General features: G+C 34.5%; 1 protein-coding gene across 1 annotated transcript in view; it reads left to right on the top strand.

The window, feature by feature from the left end:
- Positions 1–21,735, top strand: part of LOC144442700 (basic immunoglobulin-like variable motif-containing protein) — a 29,341-nt gene extending 7,606 nt beyond the window's left edge. Inside the window, exons 2-9 of the mRNA XM_078132075.1 lie at positions 6,453–6,645; positions 7,141–7,287; positions 8,150–8,273; positions 9,556–9,651; positions 16,577–16,681; positions 19,078–19,305; positions 20,080–20,163; positions 21,050–21,735. Of these exons, the coding sequence (XP_077988201.1) occupies positions 6,459–6,645; positions 7,141–7,287; positions 8,150–8,273; positions 9,556–9,651; positions 16,577–16,681; positions 19,078–19,305; positions 20,080–20,163; positions 21,050–21,401 (1,323 nt within the window). The 5' untranslated portion in view covers positions 6,453–6,458 and the 3' untranslated portion in view covers positions 21,402–21,735. The remainder of the gene's footprint in view (positions 1–6,452; positions 6,646–7,140; positions 7,288–8,149; positions 8,274–9,555; positions 9,652–16,576; positions 16,682–19,077; positions 19,306–20,079; positions 20,164–21,049) is intronic.
- The last annotated feature ends 882 nt before the right edge of the window (positions 21,736–22,617 follow it).

The following is a 22,617-nucleotide window of genomic DNA, read 5'->3' as shown; positions in this document are numbered from 1 at the left end:
ATTATGAACAATATTCATCAAGTTATATAGAGAAGGATTGATCTGTTTGCAGTCCAAGGTTTTGTGTATTTTTGAACAGATAAAATAAATAGCAAAAAAGTTGTAGCTTGTGAGAATCTAAAGGAGTGAATAATATAGTCTTCCATTTAGGTCTAATAAAAAAAAATTAGAATAGGTGGGGTAGGTAGATTTTTTATTTTATTTTATTATATATTTGTTTTCTTGTGTGAGTGTCTAGTCTAGTTCAGGTTTTCCATTGTTTTCCAAATGGTCTCTGTGTTGTTTATTTCGTCCTAACAGATGTACAGCCATTGCAGATTGGAAGAATAGTTTTATATTGTCTTTTTAAAGTTGATGTCAGTTTCCACATCCACTATTACTCGTAAGACTTCACAATTTTTGCAATTTGAGTATTTTTTTCTCGAATACGTAAAAAAGGTTTAGGGTCGGCAATAAAAAATTAGGTGCAGTCGGGTAACCGGAACCAAACAATTATTTTTTGTAGGTTTTATAACTACTTTTGTGAAATGTCAATTATTCCATATCAATTATATACATATTTTGCTAAAGCAGTTGTACAAAGTGTATTAATATGCACATTGTGAAAACAGGTGCACTTCACACGTCTAAGTGGCAAAGCTGTAGGGAGTGATATAGGTTATGAAATATGGTGTGACCTTCTCAAAGCTTCGCCCCTCACATTCTGTGCACCATGCAATGGATATATATTATATGTACAGTCACTAATCTGGAAAGTGAGGGTAAGGACTCAAATGCTGTGTTTCAATTATGACTCATGGATGTTTGTTATTGTGAAAACTAATAATATGGAGTATATTATTTTTTCATTTTACTTCTCTGTGGCATATTATAATACCTTTACAGTTTAATGACACCATGAAAAAATGAATTACCATGATCATGATTAAAATTTCCAATATTATACTCTCTGAATATTATACTTTATGATATGATTTGAAAAGAAAAATAACAGAAAAAAAGCAATTATGCTTCAAAGTATTCCATGAAATAATTAAAATGTAATTAGATATTATTCCCTAATATTTTTCTTCGTACAACCAAGGAAAATACGAGTGACCTAGGGGGCCTTTGTGACTATGAGTGACCTAGGGGGCCTTTATGACTACGAGTCACTAGACAAGTAGTGACATCCCTTATAGGTCACAAGTACTTTCCAGCTGAATGAAGAAAAATATTGGGGAATAATATAATTATACCATTGCCAGTAATATTTTAAAAATCAGGGAAAGAAATGGCAATTTTGAGCGTTTTGATTCAAATTTCAAACACAGCAGAACCAATCACGTAGACACGCATTGTCATGACATAGATGCGTGTCATTGTGATGTAGAATGACCAGAATGTATATTCAATATTTTTTTGTGGAACCTGGCTTGTGCATGGTATAATAGACTCATAGAGTACATGTATGTAGGTTCTAGTGGTCACTGGTGTGTACAATTTCATGAGACACTCAGTGCAGGTCATTGCCTTTATGTGACAGTACCGATATACTGTAATTAAAATAATAAATATCCTTCTAGTTGATTCAGTGAACATTAGACTGTTCGCTGTCATCAGCAAGTTACTAGATAGAATTCCAAAAGAAAAATGGTGTGGTTAAACACAAGTGTCTGTTATCTACAGTCAGAGTGGGAATCTAATAATGAGATGAGACAACATTTTTAAAGAAATTTTGCTCTAGTGACAACAATTGTAGGTTCTAGTGGTCACTGGTGTGTGTCGCGAGACACTCACTGCAGGTCATTGCCTTTGTAGGTAGTGGTCATTGCCTTTGAAATAATTAAAACGTAATTAGAAGTACACTTCAGATTAGAGAATTAAAATCTGGATGTGAAATACTGTCGTTTGGCAGTGGTGTATAATATAGTTTGGCAAGAACAATAATATGATCCCATATGATTCCTATTACAAGATAATATGACTGCGATGACCTGGGATTAAAATAACCTTGTAAGTACTAGACTACAGGTATGACAATATGTTCGATTGCCCATTAAATACAAGGTCTGTAGTAAAAGTTTATAAATGTCTATTTGCCAGTACAGTACAATAAAGGCAGGTATTTTAATTTCCTGTATGTTGTCTTTCATGTCCATGTGTACCTGTATGCTGTACAGTGACTTGCATTTTACAATGTGATGGTTTGAGAACTCTGGTACAACTGCCAACATGAGACGAAGGACAAATGAAACCTGTTACAAACATGGAAAGTAAACAGTTGAATTGGATTATTAACACTTGGTTCAGCATGGTAGAACAGTACACTTGTATTACACACCATGGTTTGATACCAGCAGTTTTATGGCTTCTTTATGTACATGTGAAATTTAAGGGGGACTGGAAATTTGTTTGTTAACATGTGAACTATTAATAGTATTATGTAAAGTGGCCATAAAACTGATCTTATCAAATGATGGAATGTAATACAAGTCTGTGTACTTCCAACATGCTGTGCTAAATGTTATTAGTCCAATTCAGTTGTTTCCTTTCCCTGATTCCAACAGGTTTCATTCATCCACAGTCTGATATCAGCAGTTGTAAAATAATTGGAGGAAATCTTCCACAGACCTTACGTTGTAATAATTTCATAATATTAAATTTCACTTTTTGTTCCAAACACAACTTGAAAATGCTATGGTTTACCAACACAGGTGAATTTCCATTTGAAGGTAATAATTTCATGTGTATGTACATATTCTACTTGTTTGTGGGTCATTGTAGATTTGATTTTAAAGCAGGCATGTGCATTCATGAACGATATCTGTTTATGAATAGGAACTTGCAAACCCACCATGTTGAATGTTGCATCATGGGAAATGTAATAATAAATACTAATAAATTAGTATTATAACAATATTGTTACATTGTAACCACAAATAATCAGTTCATAGTTACCCTGACCATTGTGGGAAGTTTATTTTATCGGTAGCTCCAGATTAGGTATTACAATAACCACAGATGATCCCATAGTCCTTTGCATCTGAGCATGCTCAGTCTAGATTGCAAGTTCCCTGTTGCTGTAGATATAGATTTAGGGTGTAAGTTCTTGCTAAATGTGGTATTTTCATCTAACAGTAAATGATAAACTGCCCACGGTCTGATAAAGTTGAAAGTAGGTTGACATTGTGGGATTAATGCTTCAAAGAGCTGAGTCCTCACGCTGAAAGTGTTTGGAACATAATTATGAACTAGAATAGACACAATGTAATAAATAAAAGCTAATTTTCCTCTGTGGTATAATTAATAATCATGCATATTTCAATAAATGGAACAGTGTAATTATACATGGACAATTGCTAGTCACTTTAGTGTAGTGATGAAAGAGGCTTCATTGAGACACCATTGTAATATGGGCTGGAGTTTGTCTTTCTAATTATTATAATTAATGAGAAACTGGCAATGTGGAACTTACATGACGTGATGTATAGTACATGTAATGTATGAGTATATGACAGAATATGACATGGTGTAATATGTAATGGTATGTGGCAACAATGGTACAATGTGATATGAGAAGATAAGACATGATATGATATATAGATGATTTAGTATATGATATGATATGATATGATATATAGATATAAAGATGATTTAGTATATGATATGATATGATATATAGATATAAAGATGATTTAGTATATGATATGATATGATATATAGATATAAAGATGATTTAGTATATGATATAATATGATATGATATGATATATAGATGATTTAGTATATGATATAATATGATGATAAGATAAGATAAGATAAGATAAGATAAGATAAGATAAGATAAGATAAGATAAGATAAGATAAGATATATCTTTATTACGACTGTATAGAAAATTGACAATTCTATTTGAGTATATAAGTTTAATAAAGATATTAAAGAACACTACAATGAAAGGCCTATGTTATAAGCATATACGTAAAGTAATTTTCTTGATTATATATTTTTACATGAGTTTAGACTTATGTAGACTTGTTCCAGTCTGGGTTTTTTTTCACTCTTTACTTGAATAACTGTTTGTAACACAAGCCTTCACAATTATTGAAGACTAAATGTCATTATTAGAGGGATTCCCTTGTGCTGTGACCTGAAAACTATGGATTATTAAAGGTTCTCATACGAACTCACAGGTCATTTAGAAATAATTTTTTGACAAGGCTCACTACAGGATGCATTGCAGACTTACTAAGTACTAGCAGGGAAGGTTTAATTGGCAGGGAAAGTTAAATAAAGCATGCAACATATATCCTTGTTATGTCTACCTTTAATGATCTTGCCTAAAGTCATGCTGATAATTGTGCATTTTCTTTACTTCTGTGGCAATTATAAAAAGTAGTATCCATTGCACTCAAAATCTGGGAATGGATTTTACTAGTAATTGATGAAAGAATGAGACAAATGTCGACTTTGATTAATATACATGTATGCAAGTACAGGCTATATTAATCTGATTAAAATCTGATGTGGTGAAAGTGGCTAGATACCTTTATTTACCATTATTTCCATCGTTTTGTGTCATTTGTTTTGTTCCGGGTGATCGCCACCTTCCCACATCTGACCCTGTATAATAGAAAATCTCACTTGAATTTCAAGGATCGTGAAAGGTTTCTTCAACCAATCAGCATGCTTCTTTCAAAATCATTTGGAGAGATCACACCACCACCAATGGGTCGTGTTATCAACACAATCCTCTGTGTGTATGTTTTTTTTTTTTTTTTTTTTTTTCAATTTCTTCAGTGTGTTCTTCAGCTGCCAACGCTCAACCTTATTGGCTACTCAAAAGCGCAAGTTCAAATGAGATTTTCTATTATACAGGGCATAGCCATTTACACCTGTCACTATAAGAGACATTGCCCTACTGTGAGTGTATACATGGCAATCCAGACTACACAAATAAAACACTGCATAGCTGTTTACACCTGTCACTATAAGAGACATTGCCCTACTGTGAGTGTATACATGGCAATCCAGACTACACAAATAAAACACTGCATAGCTGTTTACACCGTCGCTATAAAAGACATCGTCCTTAGTACTGTAAGTGTAAATGAATATCCACAGATAGAGTGGGTCGATTGAAACATGTCATAATAATAACTTTAGTTTGTATTAAACTTGTTTTAGCTTTCTAAAAGTATGGCTTCTGTTGTAACATATATCCAAGCTGTACTATAGATAAGGCCATCATAAATTCTAACCATTAAAAATAAACCATTTACATACTGTACATTGTCTATTTAGGTCCCTTCTTTCTCTATCTTTTGTCTCTGTCTCAGTTTGTGTCTTTCTCTTAACGGTCTACAAAATTTGTTGAAACTATCTATCATAGATATTAATTCAAGAATTTTTCAGCAACTGAATATAATTGTGATTTTAGATAGATATCTAATATTTATAAAAATGTAACTATCGATAAAGCTTGTTATCTAATTTCATTCATTTTTAAAACTGCCTAGCAACAGTAACTAAGCTGCAAAAGATAACTTTGAAATCAATATCAATAACACTGGATTTAATGAGATACATTTCTTTTGAAAATATTATATCTCAGTGGCGTCTGCTTATTATTACAATATTTATAAAACATGTCTATATTTATAAATATATTTATGAAGATTTTTTCTCATAGACCACAGTTTAATATGTTGGCTGTTTTTAAATATTTGGTAGTAAACTGAAAATTGAATGTATTTCATTTTATTTGATGATTATAGAGTTCTTTCCCTAGCATTTATAGAAAAGTGGGTTCCATCCTATGATTTCACCTAATAATCAGGGTTCTAACCAGACCTTTATAGAATAGATTGTTCCACCCTATGATTTCACCTAATAATCAGGGTTTTCCCCAGACCTTTGTATCGTAATGGGTTCCACCCTATGATTTCACCTAATAATCAGGGTTTCCCCCTGGGCTGTAGAGTAGTGGGTTCCACCCTATGATTTCACCTAATTATCAGGGTTCTAACCAGACCTTTGTAGCGTAGTGGGTTCCACCCTATGATTTCACCTAGTAATCAGGGTTCTCCCCAGGCCTTTATAGAGTAGTGGGTTCCACCCTATGATTTCACCTAGTAATCAGGGTTCTCCCCAGGCCTGTATAGAGTAGTAGGTTCCACCCTATGATTTCACCTAGTAATCAGGGTTCTCCCCAGGCCTGTATAGAGTAGTGGGTTCCACCCTATGATTTCACCTAGTAATCAGGGTTCTCCCCTGGCCTGTATAGAGTAGTGGCTTCCACCCTATGATTTCACCTAGTAATCAGGGTTCTCCCCAGACCTTTATAGAGTAGTGGCTTCCACCCTATGATTTCACCTAATAATCTGGGTTCTCCCATGACCACTTGCTACTCACATACAACAAGTGTTTAATTGTTTCGCATCTAACATTTGTGAATTTTCATTTAATTTCAGTGAAAAATGGGTAATGTGACATCACAGAGTGATTCAGATGAAACCACAGGGATGCCTACAGAGGAGAGTGATGCTGCTGATGAAGAAGGTGTTACAGTCAGTACAAAGTCACAGAGAGTAGGCAAAGAAAATGGACAAAACAGATGTAACATCGTTACTAGGAAACAGGGAATCCAGGATACAGAATACAAAGGTAAATATTGATAAGTCTGTGCTGTAGTAACGTGATATTACATGTCATTTTAATATAACAAAAGACAGATGTGTCTTGCATGCTGACTTGCATTATCTTTGGTACATATACTAGGAGAATATATGTATGCAAAATGCACAAAATGATTGTGTGTGTGTGTGTGTGTGTGTGTGTGTGTGTGTGTGTGTGTGTGTGTGTGTGTGTGTGTGTGTGTGTGTGTGTGTGTGTGTCTGTCTGTCTGTCTGTATGTCTGTCTGTCTGTCTGTCTGTCTGTCTCGGTGTGTCTGCATGTGTGTGTGTGTGTGTGTGTGTGTGTGTGTGTGTGTGTGTGTGTGTGTGGTGTCTGTCTGTCTGTCTTTGTGTGTGTGTCTGTGTGTATGTATCTGTGTGAGAGAGAAAGAAAGTCAGAGTCCCCCAGACAGGCAGAGACTGACACAGACTGAGACTGAGACAGAGTGACCTGGTCATTCAAACATTTTTGTTCATTTTCCATAGAGCCTGGTGTAGTTACACCCCTTCTACATGATAATGCAGATGAAGCCACTGTGAAAAGAGAAAGGGTTCTAGCTTGGGAGATTGATGTATCTGGATGGAGGCAAGAAACCAGTAAATCACAAAGACGATACAAAACTGCAAGACAGAGTAAGTGGATTCCAATGATACTTTATTGCAAGACATTACAGACCTAACCTCAAAGTCATCTCATTGTTACTACTTTTGATATTAAAAGGCCAGGGTTTCAATCCCATATTCTTGCATTTAAGTGTTATTCACAGTGGAATTGTATTTGTTACTTAGGATCATTCTTTCGTTCAAATGTGGTGTACTCTCTTGGATATTTGCATTTGTGCTTGTGGTGTTTTCTGCTGCTATTTCACTTGCTATGCTCATGACCATAGTGAATACCACAAGCCAATCTGATTAAAATCTGATGTGGTGAAAGTGGCAAAATGCTTTATTTACCTCTATTTCCATCGTTTTGTGACATTTGTTTTTTGTTCCGAGTGATCGCCTACCTTCCCACACAAAAACAAACGTCACAATATGATGGAAATAGAGGTAAATGAAGCATTTAGCTGCTTTCACCACGTCAGATTTTAATCTGATTCACCACAAGCATGAGTGCAAATACCCCGAGTACACCATACTTGCACCGGTACATTGTGGGATTCTGTCGTAGTAGAGCTTCATAGCTATTTGAATATTAAGATTATTTGAGTGAAACATAATCTGTTTTTCCTACAAGTTGGTCTAAGAGATAATGAATATTGATACGGCAAACAAAAACACAAAAAGGAACCATTAATTACTTAGTGTTATAAAATAAATATGTGGTTTCAATCAATAAAAACATATCTCTAGTTCTTTGTCAAAAATAGATTAGAAATTTAATTCATATTCCTATGAGTATTGAAACTGATATTCTTATCTGATAGAGATCATGTCCTCTTGGAAATATTAAAATGATGAAAAATTGATGTTTTTTGTGAATTTTAAATTATAGGTGTGCGGAGACAGAATAAAAGCTCTGTTGATGGCACAAACACAAAAGAGAAATATGAACCACCTGTTGTCAACTCTACGCAGAGAATGATGGCAGAACGTAAAGTCCTAGATCTTAGGAGATGGTAAGTATACTCAGAGAATGATGGCAGAATGCAAAGTCATAAATTTTAGGAGATGGTAAGTTGCTAAGCCATTTACTCAGAAAATGATGGCAGAATGCAAAGTCGTAGATTTTAGGAGATGGTAAGTTGCTAAGCCATCTATTCAGAGAATGATGGAAGAATGTAAAGTCGTAGGTCTTAGGAAATGGTAAGTTGCTAAGCCATCTATTCAGAGAATGATGGAAGAATGTAAAGTCGTAGGTCTTAGGAAATGGTAAGTTGCTAAGCCATCTATTCAGAGAATGATGGAAGAATGTAAAGTCGTAGGTCTTAGGAAATGGTAAGTTGCTAAGCCATCTATTCAGAGAATGATGGAAGAATGTAAAGTCGTAGATCTTATGAGATGGTAAGTATACTCAGAGAATGAGAATGAATTATTTTGATGTATTTTAGTTTTCATAAGGAAATTGAAGTGATCTGTCAGACAATTTATCAGTTGAAAAAAATTTAATTACGAAAGCGGTTGTAGTAAAATAAGGAAATTTATTTAGTTGCCTCAGATTCAGTTCCTTTTAAGCTGCTCTAAGTATATAAACAAAAAACTGAAAATAATATTGAAATATGAGAATGAACGTTCATGGGTTCGTACTTAATAATGAAAATTTAATTATGAACGCGATTGAAGTAAGATAAGGAAATTTGTACAGTTGCCTCAGATACAATTCAAAAGAAATCTTTTAAGCTGCTATAAGTATCTGGAAAAAACCCTGAAAATAATGTTGAAATACAAGAATGACTGTTCATGGACTCTGGGTCCACACTTAGTAATGAAAATTTCTACTCACAGAGTCAAAATATTTCTTGGAAGTGACGCCCAAATTTTCGCTGACACCCTTTACGATATTGATGAGATGAAAGTGAAAATTTGGAATTTGCTTCAGGAAATGTTTTGACTCTGTGTGTAGAAATTTTCATTACAAAATGTTGAAATAATTATCGTAAAATGGGAATGCCTTTGTGTACATTGTATTATATAAAGCCATCAATACGACGAAAGTCTTCTATGTATTACAATTCAGTAAACTCAGTTAGAAAAATGAAATTGTTTGAATGGAAACTGAAAAATGAATTTTTAAATTAAAGATCTGTGACATGTATATAAGAGATATGTATTTCTAGTTATCACTTCTTTGAGTATTTTCATCCTTACAATTAGAACAAGAACAGTTCAGATATGCAAGTAAATTTTAAAAAGATTTGTCTATTCACCCCAGATTTCTATGTTGTCATTTTTTATTTTCAGGTTTTGTATAAGTCGGCCACAATACAGTAAGTCCTGTGGACTATCTTCACTTGTTTCATGTTGGAATTATCTCTTCAGCTCCCTAGGTGTTGGAAGGTAAGATAACAACCCCCTAACCTGACAAACAAAAGTAAATATCACCGCCTGTTTCATGATAAAATTATTTCTATAACTCCCAAGGTATTAGGAGTTAAGATATCCCACCCTTTCCACACCCCCATAAATCAAACTGATCTTCTGTTTTATGAAGATTATTTCTGTAACTCTATGACTCTCTAGGTGTTAAAGTTAAAGTGGCCATATGGATTAGGATTTGGTATTTATCCCACAGTTTAGGTCAGATTTACTGGTTGTCTCATCCCACAGTTTAGATCAGATCCATTGGTTGTTTCATCCCACAGTTTAGATCAGATCCATTGGTTGTTTCATCCCGCAGTTTAGATCAGATCCATTGATTATCTCATCCCACGGTTTAGGTCAGATCCACTGGTTGTCTCTTCCATGGCTTAGGTCGGATCCATTGATTGTGCCATCCCACAGTTAAAGTCAGATCCATTGGTTTGTCTCTGCCATGGCTTAGGTCAGATCCATTGGTTGTCTCTGCTATGGCTTTGATCAGAGCCATTTGTTCAGTTATACAAAGTGACTATTAGATGTGACAATATACAGTATCGTTAGTCATAATCATATCAGAAAACATACTGGTTGTGTACTAAAAATATGTTTGTAATGATACACTTACAGATTTAAAATTTGATAAATGGTTGATCCTCAAGTCAGGGTATTCAGAAATCAATAATAAGGTTATAGAATAACAGAAAATTATGGAAATTATTTTTTAATCATTTAGTTATTATTTGATAATTATATTGTTGTAAAAATGAATCTAAAAAGGGATATTGAGTCATAGTGATGGTCACATGATTGAAGTAGCTGGCTCACAATCTGTAAGTTGTCATCAGTTCTGTCCACATCACTTTCATTTGCTCTGAATCAAGGCTAAATTTTTGCACAATACTTGAACCATCACTGTGCCCCAGTCAACCCAGCTATATAAATGGGGGGGGGGGGGGAACTTGGTGGGATAGAGGTAGCAATGTGAAGGATTTAGTCTCAGAGACTACAAGAGATTGTATATTCGTGATGAAATTGAGGGAGTATAAAATCCATTAATCACTGTCCTGTTTTAGGGGTCTGTCTGTGCCAGGGTAAAATTGCAAAGTGCGAGAAAGCACTACTGTTATTAACCCTGAACTAGCTGCAATATGAACATTTTTTTGAAACAGCTGTCTTAGATATAATTGACTATATTCGTAATATTGTACACTGTGAATGGTAATAACTCACTAGTGGGTAACCATATCTATGTAGCAGTACACATAACATGGTGCAATGCATCCAATCAAATTGATTTTTAGGTCCGCACCCAAAAATCATCACCCCAAATGAATCACGATTTCAACTTATTGCTCTACTACTTAAAGATGAATATAGACCCGTAATAGGGAACTTGCAAACTCGCCATGTTGAATGTTGCATCATGGGAAATGTGATTATAAACACTTGTCAATTAGGATTGCAAACAATGTTGAGACATTATTTGTAACCACAAATAATCAATTCATAGTTACCCTGACCATTGTGGGAGGTTAATTTTATCAGTAGCTCCAGATTAGGTATTACGATAACCACAGATAGTCCCATAATCCTTTGTGTCTGAGCATGCTCAGTCTGGATTGCAAGTTCCCTATTTTCATGTACAATGTCTAATTATATTGACAGTTTCAGTGACTATATTATTGGTTGTATAAAATAATACCCCAGTTATAGCTACTGTAGCTTCAATATTAACTAATGAAAAATGTAAGAAGTCATGCTAAAAAAATGGATACAGTGTATTACATTAATCTACATTGTAACAATTTTAGATATAATATGCAATGATTTATTCTTGGACAAATTCCTGACTGTGTATATATGTGTATGTGAATGTGGTACGTTTGTATATAGTGATAAAATGATACATTGCATTCATTAAATATGATGGTACTACTTCTTACCACAGCATGTATAAATATATAAACAGATGTTCGTTGTTTGCCCTAGGGTATATAATCAGAAATTCTTCATTTATATATACATGGTTCATTTATTCTACCTCCTGTTGTAAACAGAACTGTGAAACTCAAGTTATTATCAGTAGAAAAGATACATATTAAAATATAGAAATAAGTATTATTGAAATAATCAAAAGTACTTTTAATGATTTTGTTAAACTTATAGAATCTGACCATTTGTACATGTTGTTATAGTGTATCTATTGTGTTTTTAGCACATGACATTGTAGCAATAATGTTTTAGCACAATTTTAAGTTGTTACAGTGTAGTAATGTTTTAGCACAATTCTAAGGTGTTACAGTGTAGCAATAATGTGTTAGCACAATTCTAAGGTGTTACAGTGTAGCAATAATGTTTTAGCACAATTCTAAGGTGTTACAGTGTAGCAATAATGTGTTAGCACAATTCTAAGGTGTTACAGTGTAGCAGTAATGTTTTAGCACAATGCTAAGTTGTTACAGTGTAGCAATAATGTGTTAGCACAATTTTAAGGTGTTACAGTGTAGCAGTAATGTTTTAGCACAATTCAAGTTGTTAGTGTAGTGGTAATGTTTTAGCACAGCCCAAGTTGTTTAAGTGTAGCAATACTAATTTAGTACAATAATTCCATGGTCTTGTTACAGTATAGCCGTAATGTTTGGTAGTAGTGCTTGCTGTAATGTTTTAGCATACATATGAACAATGTTTTGATCATCTATTCTTTAAATACCATGATATTTAGCATTTTTAACATGTATGCATTTATGACATTCATATTTGTGCCTTTGTGTATGTCTGTGTCTGCACATGCAATTTACAGTTTTAAAGAAGGGTCAGCAAAATCCCCTAGCTGTCATATAATTGATGACATGTATGAAAATGACCTTACTATTTATATACTCCATATCCCATCATTGTATGTTGATGAAGTGGATGCTGGTTATACTGTGTGGACAGGCCTATGTGATTAGAATTCCTATATTCCATGCTATCTTGGGCATACACTGTGTTGACAGGCCTCTGTGATTAGAATTCCTATATTCCTTGCTATCTGGGGCATACACTGTGTGGACAGGCCTATGTGATTAGAATTCCTATATTCCTTGCTATCTTGGGCATACACTGTGTTGACAGGCCTCTGTGATTAGAATTCCTATATTCCTTGCTATCTGGGGCATACACTGTGTTGACAGGCCTCTGTGATTAGAATTCCTATATTCCATGCTATCTGGGGTATACACAGTGTTGACAGGCCTATGTAATTAGAATTCCTATATTCCATGCTATCTGGGGTATACACAGTGTTGACAGGCCTATGTAATTAGAATTCCTATATTCCATGCTATCTGGGGTATACACAGTGTTGACAGGCCTGTGTGATTAGAATTCCTATATTCCATGCTATCTGGGGTATACACAGTGTTGACAGGCCTATGTAATTAGAATTCCTATATTCCATGCTATCTGGGGTATACACTGTGTTGACAGGCCTATGTAATTAGAATTCCTATATTCCATGCTATCTGGGGTATACACAGTGTTGACAGGCCTGTATGATTAGAATTCCTATATTCCATGCTATCTTGGGCATACACTGTGTTGACAGGCCTCTGTGATTAGAATTCCTATATTCCATACTATCTGGGGTATACACAGTGTTGACAGGCCTGTATGATTAGAATTCCTATATTCCATGCTATCTTGGGCATACACTGTGTTGACAGGCCTCTGTGATTAGAATTCCTATATTCCATGCTATCTGGGGTATACACAGTGTTGACAGGCCTATGTAATTAGAATTCCTATATTCCATGCTATCTGGGGCATATACTGTGTTGACAGGCCTATGTGATTAGAATTCCTATATTCCATGCTATCTGGGGTATACACTGTGTTGACAGGCCTGTGTGATTAGAATTCCTATATTCCATGCTATCTTGGGTGTACACAGTGTTGACAGGCCTGTGTGATTAGAATTCCTATATTTCATGCTATCTGGGATATACACTGTGTTGACAGGCCTCTGTGATTAGAATTCCTATATTCCTTGCTATCTGGGGCATACACTGTGTGGACAGGCCTATGTAATTAGAATTCCTATATTCCTTGCTATCTGGGGTGTACGCAGTGTTGACAGGCCTGTGTGATTAGAATTCCTATATTCCATGCTATCTGGGGTGTGCACAGAATGTTATGATCATTATTTGACTGTCTGCATATAAAAGTCAACGGTAGTCAGAAATCCAATCATTTCAACGTCACCAGCTGTGAGAACAAAATGGAACTGAGCTATATATAAGTTACATCACTCCTTTTTAATAAATTATAAAATCTATTTCCTAGAACTATATTGATTGCTTCACAAATTAGTAGAACTTACGAAGCATGAGATTAAAAAAAGCATCAATATTTTTCTCACATTGTACAGTAGAATGGTAAATATCATATTCTCAATTAAATGAGACATTTTGATGTCACGATACATTCGTTGAATAAACGATGATTAGTCCAACTACAGAGAATACACGCTTCATGGAGAGATTAGAACTTTAGGAGCTAGACACGAGTTTGATATGAAATGACAAGAACTTAACCAAATTTAAAACCTTTTATTTCTAATGTACATTCTGCAATTCAATGGACATTTTAATATGTCAGCTGTGTTTGACAGCATCTGAATTTGCTTGTCATAATTTAGACATATTGGACTTAGCATTTCAGGAATGTTGGTAGAGGCTTTCTATACTCATTATATCAAACTGTCTTTTTCTGACTTGTGTAAAGTGTGAATGCAGAATGTACCTGCCAGCAAATGTGAGTCTGGAATTTTAAGGGGACAGACATGTAGTGTTGGGAGAATTAGAAGTGAATATGTATAATTTCATTGAAGAGTTGTGATGGCTATTTTATCGAACATTTAAAAAAAAGAGAAGTTGATTGCTAATCATTCAAAGACAACACAACAAAAGGAACAACAATACACAAAGTAGAAAAAAGAGAAGTTGTTTATGTCAAATATTCACAGAGAGCTTTATCGACGCAGTCAGAAATTGAAAATAGAACACGTCATGAAAAATCGCCTCTCTCTCTTATATAATATATGAATAAATCCTCTTTTTAACAGGCATGTAATATATATCGGTATGTATATATTAGGCGTCACTGAGTCCTAAGGTGATTCTAAAATCCCTGACCTCGGTGTAACTGATCGCCTTCATTTTATTTGGATTACAACACAGGCTAGAACGTACAACATGTATGTTGGGCTGATACACTTCATTTTATACAATTCTCTGAAAAATAATCATCCAAATTTGAAATACTATTATATTGATTCTGTTTCTGTAGTACTAAGGAGCACATTCTTTACAAAGAATGTTTGAACAAAAGTTGCACTTCCTGTAATTTTTTAATCAGAAATAAAGTTTGTTTTAGGCCAGAAAATGATGAAAATAATAATTCATCAATTTACATCAGAAATTTTTGATAAAACTTGATTTGATTTGAAAAATGAAAAAAATTGTGTTGTAGACAGATCTCTGTTCACTTTGTGTGTCTGGAAATAGAAAATTTTCCATTTTATTCAGCCATTGAGTTGACCACACCTAGTAATACTATACTTCTTTCTGGGCAAAAGGTCACACGACAGAAAGGAAATAAATAAATGAAAGAAAAACAGATGTAAAAGGGTCTCAAAATAGATTCTACCCTGAAGGTAACTGAGTCTCATTTATATATGCTTAATGTTTTCGAGTCTAGCAAAAATTAGGGCAATTTTTGAAAAAAAAATTAATATTGATGTATGTTTAAATTTTCATAATCGTGGTGGTTCAAAAAAGTCCTTATTTTATGGTATTTCACATGCAAAATAAAAAAAGATATTTCAGTCCAATTCTGTTATATAGTTTATTCAGTGGAAACAGATAGAACATTTTGTGTTTATAATGGCCTGGGCTATGGTGACATAGTCAAGGAAGATCTTTTAGATTAACCACACCATTTGCCTCTTGGCTAAACTGAAAATGATACATTAAAGTTTTAATAATCAAAGTAAATTACTCTCATTGTAGTTTTACTTTACTCTTAGGCATGATCGCACACTTAGCTCAATAAGCGAACTTCCCTCATTTATAGGGGAGGAAGTCTGGCGTCAGTGTGACTACTGAACATTACTGTCATTGGTGCTTTACTAGACTCTTTTAGGCATGATCGCACAATGTCATACAAGCTCAATAAGTGAACTTTCTTCGTTTAGAGGGGAGGAGGTCTGGGATTTTTTTTATTGGTAGCTCCAGATTAGGTACGTATTACGATAACCACAGATAATCTCATAGTCCTTTGCATCTGAGCATGCTCAGTCTGGATTGGAAGTTCTCTATTGTGGGGGGTATATCTCTTTGTCAGAAAAGTGTACCCATTTACTTACATGTTATTGTGTACACGTAGTACACAATGCACAATAGACCATGGCGCTGTATAAATATTACTTCTGATACAAACCTTTAAATCTGGGGGAACTTTGGGCAGCCGTGAAAAGCAAAGGAGAGAAAAAACTGACCACTGATAGGACAAGCAGTTCTCAGATTTAAAGACCAGTTAATAAATAACTTAACCATATTGGCACACTGGCACTTGATAACATCTTCAACTCCCTGGGGAGTATAGACTCCACTACATCCTCTGTAAGTGTATAAGATTAAATCAATCACATTGGAACCTCTATCCTACCAAGTCCCCAATTATACAGCTGGGATGTCAGGGGCACTATCATTGTTGAATTCTTGGCCAAATACTTTATCCATTCACGTTTCCACCAACAACTTCCACATTCCGAGACAGCCACTGTAACCATTCAACCATCATGACTCCACTCTGTTATTTCAAGATCATATTAGTAACAAGTTAAATGTTTTCTTTATTTTAGCTTACAGCCTATCACACAGGAGGAAGCATTGACAGTACTTGGTTTTAATCCACCATTTGGTGAAATCAGATTTGGTCCTTTTACAGGGAATGCAACTCTCATGAGGTATGTGGTCATGTTTTCAGCTAAAATGATGTAGGCTTGGTGTTTCACTCGTAGGACATTACAGCTAAAATGATGTAGGCTTGGTGTTTCACTCATAGGACATTATGTTTAGACACAGACAGACAAATTTCAACTCTAGACTAACAATAGCAGAGACACAATAAACACAGCAGGATCCTTTGCCTAATCACATTGAACACTGATAAGCATTGCTATTCTTTCACAGTGCAGTAAAAACAGGATTGAAAACATTACACATGGACTTGATGTTTTTACTGGCTTCAATTGTTTTTTTTCTAACTGATAAATCAACATATCAACTTGATTACTTCTACATCCCCACTGTACATGGCACCTAGTATGTAATTGTTTTTTTTGTGTTATAAATTGTCTGAGTGTGTGTAAAAAATGTCATGTTACATGAGTGAAAAACCAAACCAACATCATCTTAGCTGTAAAGGACACAATATCACTTGTTGGACATGCACCTTCCTGCCTCTTGTTGAAGACTTAGTATTTATTTTTATGGCCTAAAACGTGTATCCTTTCTTAAATCTTTATGTTGCACTTCTTTGTCTCAAGTCTTCTGTATGGAAAGTGTACCTTGTCTTGTCACCTGTACATTTTACTCCATTGCACCAAATTACGACTTTTTAACCACTATTCTTCTAGCAGTAGTATGCGGTTACCTATTTGGGCTTAGCAGATATGAATATGTATTAGATGAACAATAACTTCATGACTCATAAGTGGTTATTACCTTTAGATAGCTAGATAGCCCTGAATATGTACCATTCATCTAATTCATAGTCACATCTGCTCATCTAATACATATTCATATCAACTAAGTGCAGTTAGACAACAAATTACCATTGCTAGAAGAATAGTGATGAAAGAGTTATATTTTGGATTGTGATGTGAATTGTGCAGGTATGTTACTGTTCTGGTATAAAAAAAACAGTTGTCTGGTAGAGATAATTGAAAAAAAAAATGGTGCAGAATAAAAGACTAATCCCATGTAATTCTCAAGGCGCCACTGATAAGATAACACTAATGCAAGCACTTAGGATTAAATTCTTTGCATGCGAAAGTATTTATTTTTTTAAAAATAAAAAAAAAATGAGAAGGAAAATTCATCAGAAGACTTGACAAAAATGTGTTAAGTCTAAATAAATCTTTGTTCATGCAATTATAAAATATAAGTAAGGTGTAGAAGTAGACTCAAGTTGATTTGTAAAAATTAATGTATTATGTTGTCAATATGTACAATTGTAATGTGATCTAACTTCCCATTCCAAAAGTAACTTGTATTTCAAACCCCTTTTCCTGACCTGGTTAATCTCCGCAATTTTCCTTGATGTAAATTTGTAATCCCTGTGTTGAATAGTTCACTTTTGGGGGATTAACTCTACTTTGATAGCAATCGAAATGGATGAACCCAATGGATTATAGTATTGTTTTATATTCATTCCATATGTCGTGTTATGGAGATCTTAGGTCTGTGGTCGTGGCAAATGAAGTGAACTTTCGTTAACCCCAGCAATATCTGACAAGTTGCAAACAGAATAAGGAGATTACACCTTTTCTTTCAAGAACTTTGTTGACATGGTTATACCAAAACTTTATATATCAATAAGTGAATAAATCTATATAATTTGAGTCCAAAGTTAACAAAAAATAACAAAAAATGTAAATTTCTATAAATGTGATTACTGAGTGTCGTCATGCTTAAGAACAGACGGGTAGTGCATATATATGTAGCTAAGCACTGAGATAGTTCACTATCCAAATGGAAAATGACATATCTATATAAAAGTATGTTTGTATCAGTTTATTTGTTGTCAAGAAAATGTTGATTTTAATGTCAAGTTGAACTAACGTTAAACGACGAATTATGCAATGTTCAGAAAAAGTACAGACATACAGTATATAAGAATGAGAACCTTGGCAACATTTAACTTAAAAGGACAAGAATTTAGTCCCTGGTTTACATTTAATTGCATGTTACCTTAGCAGTGGAGCCCAAAGTGTTAAGTATGATCATTTTGATGTTCTAGACCTGGTCCAACTTTTTCAATAGCTCTACCAAACAAGTAGTTTTCACATCTAAATTTTAATCCTAGTCTAACTTGGGTCTTTAAAAAAAATTAAAATTTGTGAAAAATAGTTGTCTGACAGAGCTATAGAAAAAAGTTGGCCCAGAACAAAATAATAACCCTATGTAATCCTCATGGCTCCACTGATAAGATAACACTAATGTGAGAACCTGGGATTGAAACTTTAGTCTTTGAGAATCTTCTGCTTCTAGAGCTCTGTCTGTTTTTCACATCTCGATTTTCATCCAAACTCGGCCTTTCAATTTGGTCATTTTATATTTCTCTATGTATGAATGACAGATGGTTCAAACAACTGAACGACTACTACAATGTAAGGGGTCGTTCCTACTACCTGTATAAACCACATGGTAAAGGAAGAACTATGGGAAGAACATCAGATGAAGCACTACGATTGGTCAGATCTGGATTAAAAGACTCAGCTATCACCTTTGTATACCACTGTCAAAACCATTACTTCTGTCCTATAGGATATGAAAATGTGCCTCAGAAAGCTGTACATGCATATAGGTAAGTGATTATAGTGATCTGTACATTGATATTTAAATGATAACACATGCCAGTGAGGGCAATATCACAATCTAGTGCCTGCACAAAGGCTGGCACTTTTTATCAAAATATTCATGATGCCCATGCTGAAAACGAGAGCATCATAAAAATTTGGGTAACGAGTGCCAGCTCAAGGGCAGGCATTAAATTGTGATATTGCCCAAGCACTTTATTAATTTTATTACACCATCCACCCTTTCATCTAATCATTCACATGTCCATACAATGTTCATTGTTGTTTGTCATCAATAGAAGAAGTTCCCTTTCATGGTGCATTTCCAAATTGTACTTGTAGTAGATAACCATTGAATCCGTACATGACAGTATTTCTAGGTGCTTGAGTGACCTGGCAGCATTTGTAAATGTATTTATTTGACTTCTGCAAGAAATAAGCCATGTGTATTTCACAGTGTAGTGACAGTGTGTGTGTGTGTGTGTGTGTATGTGTGTGTGTGTGTGTGTGTGTGTGTGTGTGTGTGTGTGTGTGTGTGTGTGTGTGTGTGTGCATACATGTGCATGTGTGCGTGCATGTGTATAAGGGATGTGGACGTTTGTGTGTATGTGTGTGTGTGTGTGTGTATGTGTGTGTGTGCATGCGTGTGCGTGTGTGTGTGTGTGCATGCATGTGTATAAGGGATGTGGACATTTGTGTGTGGGGGGGGGAGTTAGGTGTATGGGACTAATTTGTTTTTTTTCCATGTTGCAAATGATAATTACTCATTGTTGTCTTTGCAGTGAAAACTTATCTGATGCTGAAGTAGATACATGGATCCTAATAGGAGATACTAGTCGTAGACATGCAGGAATACAGTGTGTCAAGTAAGTAATTTCATCAATGTAGTGCATTTTAAACTCAGCTGTATTTCCAACTAGTGACTCTCATCTTTGGGTCAGTAGTATAATGGTCACTCAATGTCACACAAGGTCAATAAGCAAACATCGTTCATTTAGGGGGAGGAGTCTGGCTTCAATGTGATTGCTGAACTTCATTTTCATACTTCTAAAAAAATTTTGAAAAATTTCACACCCTCAATGATAATAGCTTCAGTACAGTATTTACTACTGAAATGTTGATAAGGTGATAACAATTTATTTCTAATGTGAGATATAGTGCCAGGTTTCTGGTAGTATTTTGACGTGTTTACCATGATCTCAGTAAAGATGTTCATAAGGTTGGAAATTCATGAACTTTCTTTCTAAAATAAGTGATCATTCATAAAGTAAACTGAGCAGCTCATCGGTACTTTGAGCTATTAGTATATAACTTCTGTAAATTGACTGATAAGTTGATTGCTTACATTTTGTCTAACTTTACAGACCCCTTAGGATAGTAATTATCGTACAATTTGTCTAACTTTACAGACCCCTTAGGATACTAATTATTGTCTAATCCCTTTAGCATAGTAAGTAATTTACAATTCAAGTTGCCTAATTTTACAGATAGTAATTATTGTACAATTTGTCTAACTTTACAGACCCCCTTAATAGGATTATAATTATTTTACTTTTTGTCTAACTTTACAGACCCCTTAGGATAGACGTAGTAATTATCGTACAATTTGTCTAACTGTACAGACCCCTTAGAAAGTAATTATTGCACAATTTGTCTAACTTCACAGACCCCTTAGGATAGTAATTATTTTACTATTTGTCTAACTGTACAGACCCCTTAGGATAGTAATTATTTTACTTTTTGTCCAAATAGATGGGAGGATGTAGTGAAAGACTTGACCTCACAGAGTCCTGAGTATCTAAATATCAGGAAAGTTCATTTGGGCATTCAGAAGAGAAAGACCAAAAAAGTTGGAGGAAATTTACATTGTATAATGGCTTTTGAGAGGAGTCAATGGCAGGGTATTCATTCTGTACGACCTCTGAAATCAGAAACCAAGGCAGACACAAACCAAGAAGATTGCGTGGGACCTTGTTGGACAGGGTCTAAAAATGGTGCCATAGAACGCAAAACTACTGACTATGGGTATGAAGAGGAAGATGTTGTTGTCGATGTCAGTGATGCAGAAAGCAGTGCTGATGAGTCCCTCAGTAGTGATGATTAAAATTTACACTACTGTCTGATCAGATCACAAACATACAGCTTGCTTTTTAGATTATTTCATGCATGATGTAGTATGTTTTCTGTTTTAGACATCGCAGTTATGCTTAGCTGAACACGTCACATGAGTGAATGAGGATGTGATAACAAATCTGTATTACATGGATTTATGTGTGATAAGTTGTTTATCACATGGGTATGTAATAAACAAGCTATATTAAGGCTTTCCCAACAAAATGACAATGTAATAATGCTTAGCTGAACATGTCACATGAGTAAATGGGGATGTGATAACAAATCTGTATTACATGGATTTATGTGTGATAAGTTGTTTATAACATGGGTATGTAATAAACAAGCTATCTTAAGGCTTTCCCAACAAAATAACAATGTAATAATAAAAATGTTGTGAAATGTTCTTTTTCTAAATCTTTAATTTTGTTTCATATTCATTTAACAAAGATAGCAATATATAGACTTGCAGTCAAAAAATAACCTGAAATGCCTCACAAAAAATGCCAAAATTGATAATTTCTGTTGCATAGATTTTGGCGGGAAAATGTTTGCAGCTGACAAGGTTGATCAACCATGTGATAAGAATAAAGTGTGAAGCTCACTGTGTGTTGTTTTGTATAAAGTAATATATTTTTAATGCTATTAATACACAGATCAATTCGTATCTTCTTTTCTTCTTGTCATAAAGTGTCTGTAAAAATGTTGAATATTTCATTTTCACCTTTGTGTTTGTGTATGAACTGTGCACATGGGACATTGTGTAGAACATTTCAAAAATGTCACTGTTTAATAGCGTTTATTAGAGTTGAAACATTTATCGGGAAGTGAATGTTATAATTGTGAAATTAATATAGTTGGGTACTCAACATATTTTGTTAACATCTATAACCAAAGACCCATTTTTGCAAGTCAGTGTGTAATATAAATATAATTCATATCAAAATGTTTATATGAGCTTATTGTCAACATCAGGGTCATGATAGAGATGAGGGTGTCTACACAAAAAGGCATTGTAAGCAAGAATTGATCACTCTGAAGTACTAGTACACCCCTGACAATGCTGACAAGATGTTAGCGAAAATTTGGGTTTGCTTCCAAGAAATATTTTGACTCTGTGAGAAGAAATTTCATTACTAAGAATTGACCGGTTATTGTACTAGTAGTAGTCTGTAAGTTATGCCATGATTGAGCGCCCTCACACATTA

Source organism: Glandiceps talaboti, chromosome 11 (assembly GCF_964340395.1).
Source record: "Glandiceps talaboti chromosome 11, keGlaTala1.1, whole genome shotgun sequence".
In the NCBI taxonomy this organism is placed as follows: domain Eukaryota; kingdom Metazoa; phylum Hemichordata; class Enteropneusta; family Spengelidae; genus Glandiceps; species Glandiceps talaboti.
Note: the sequence above shows the minus strand (reverse complement) of the source record. Positions and strands in the feature narration are given on the sequence as shown.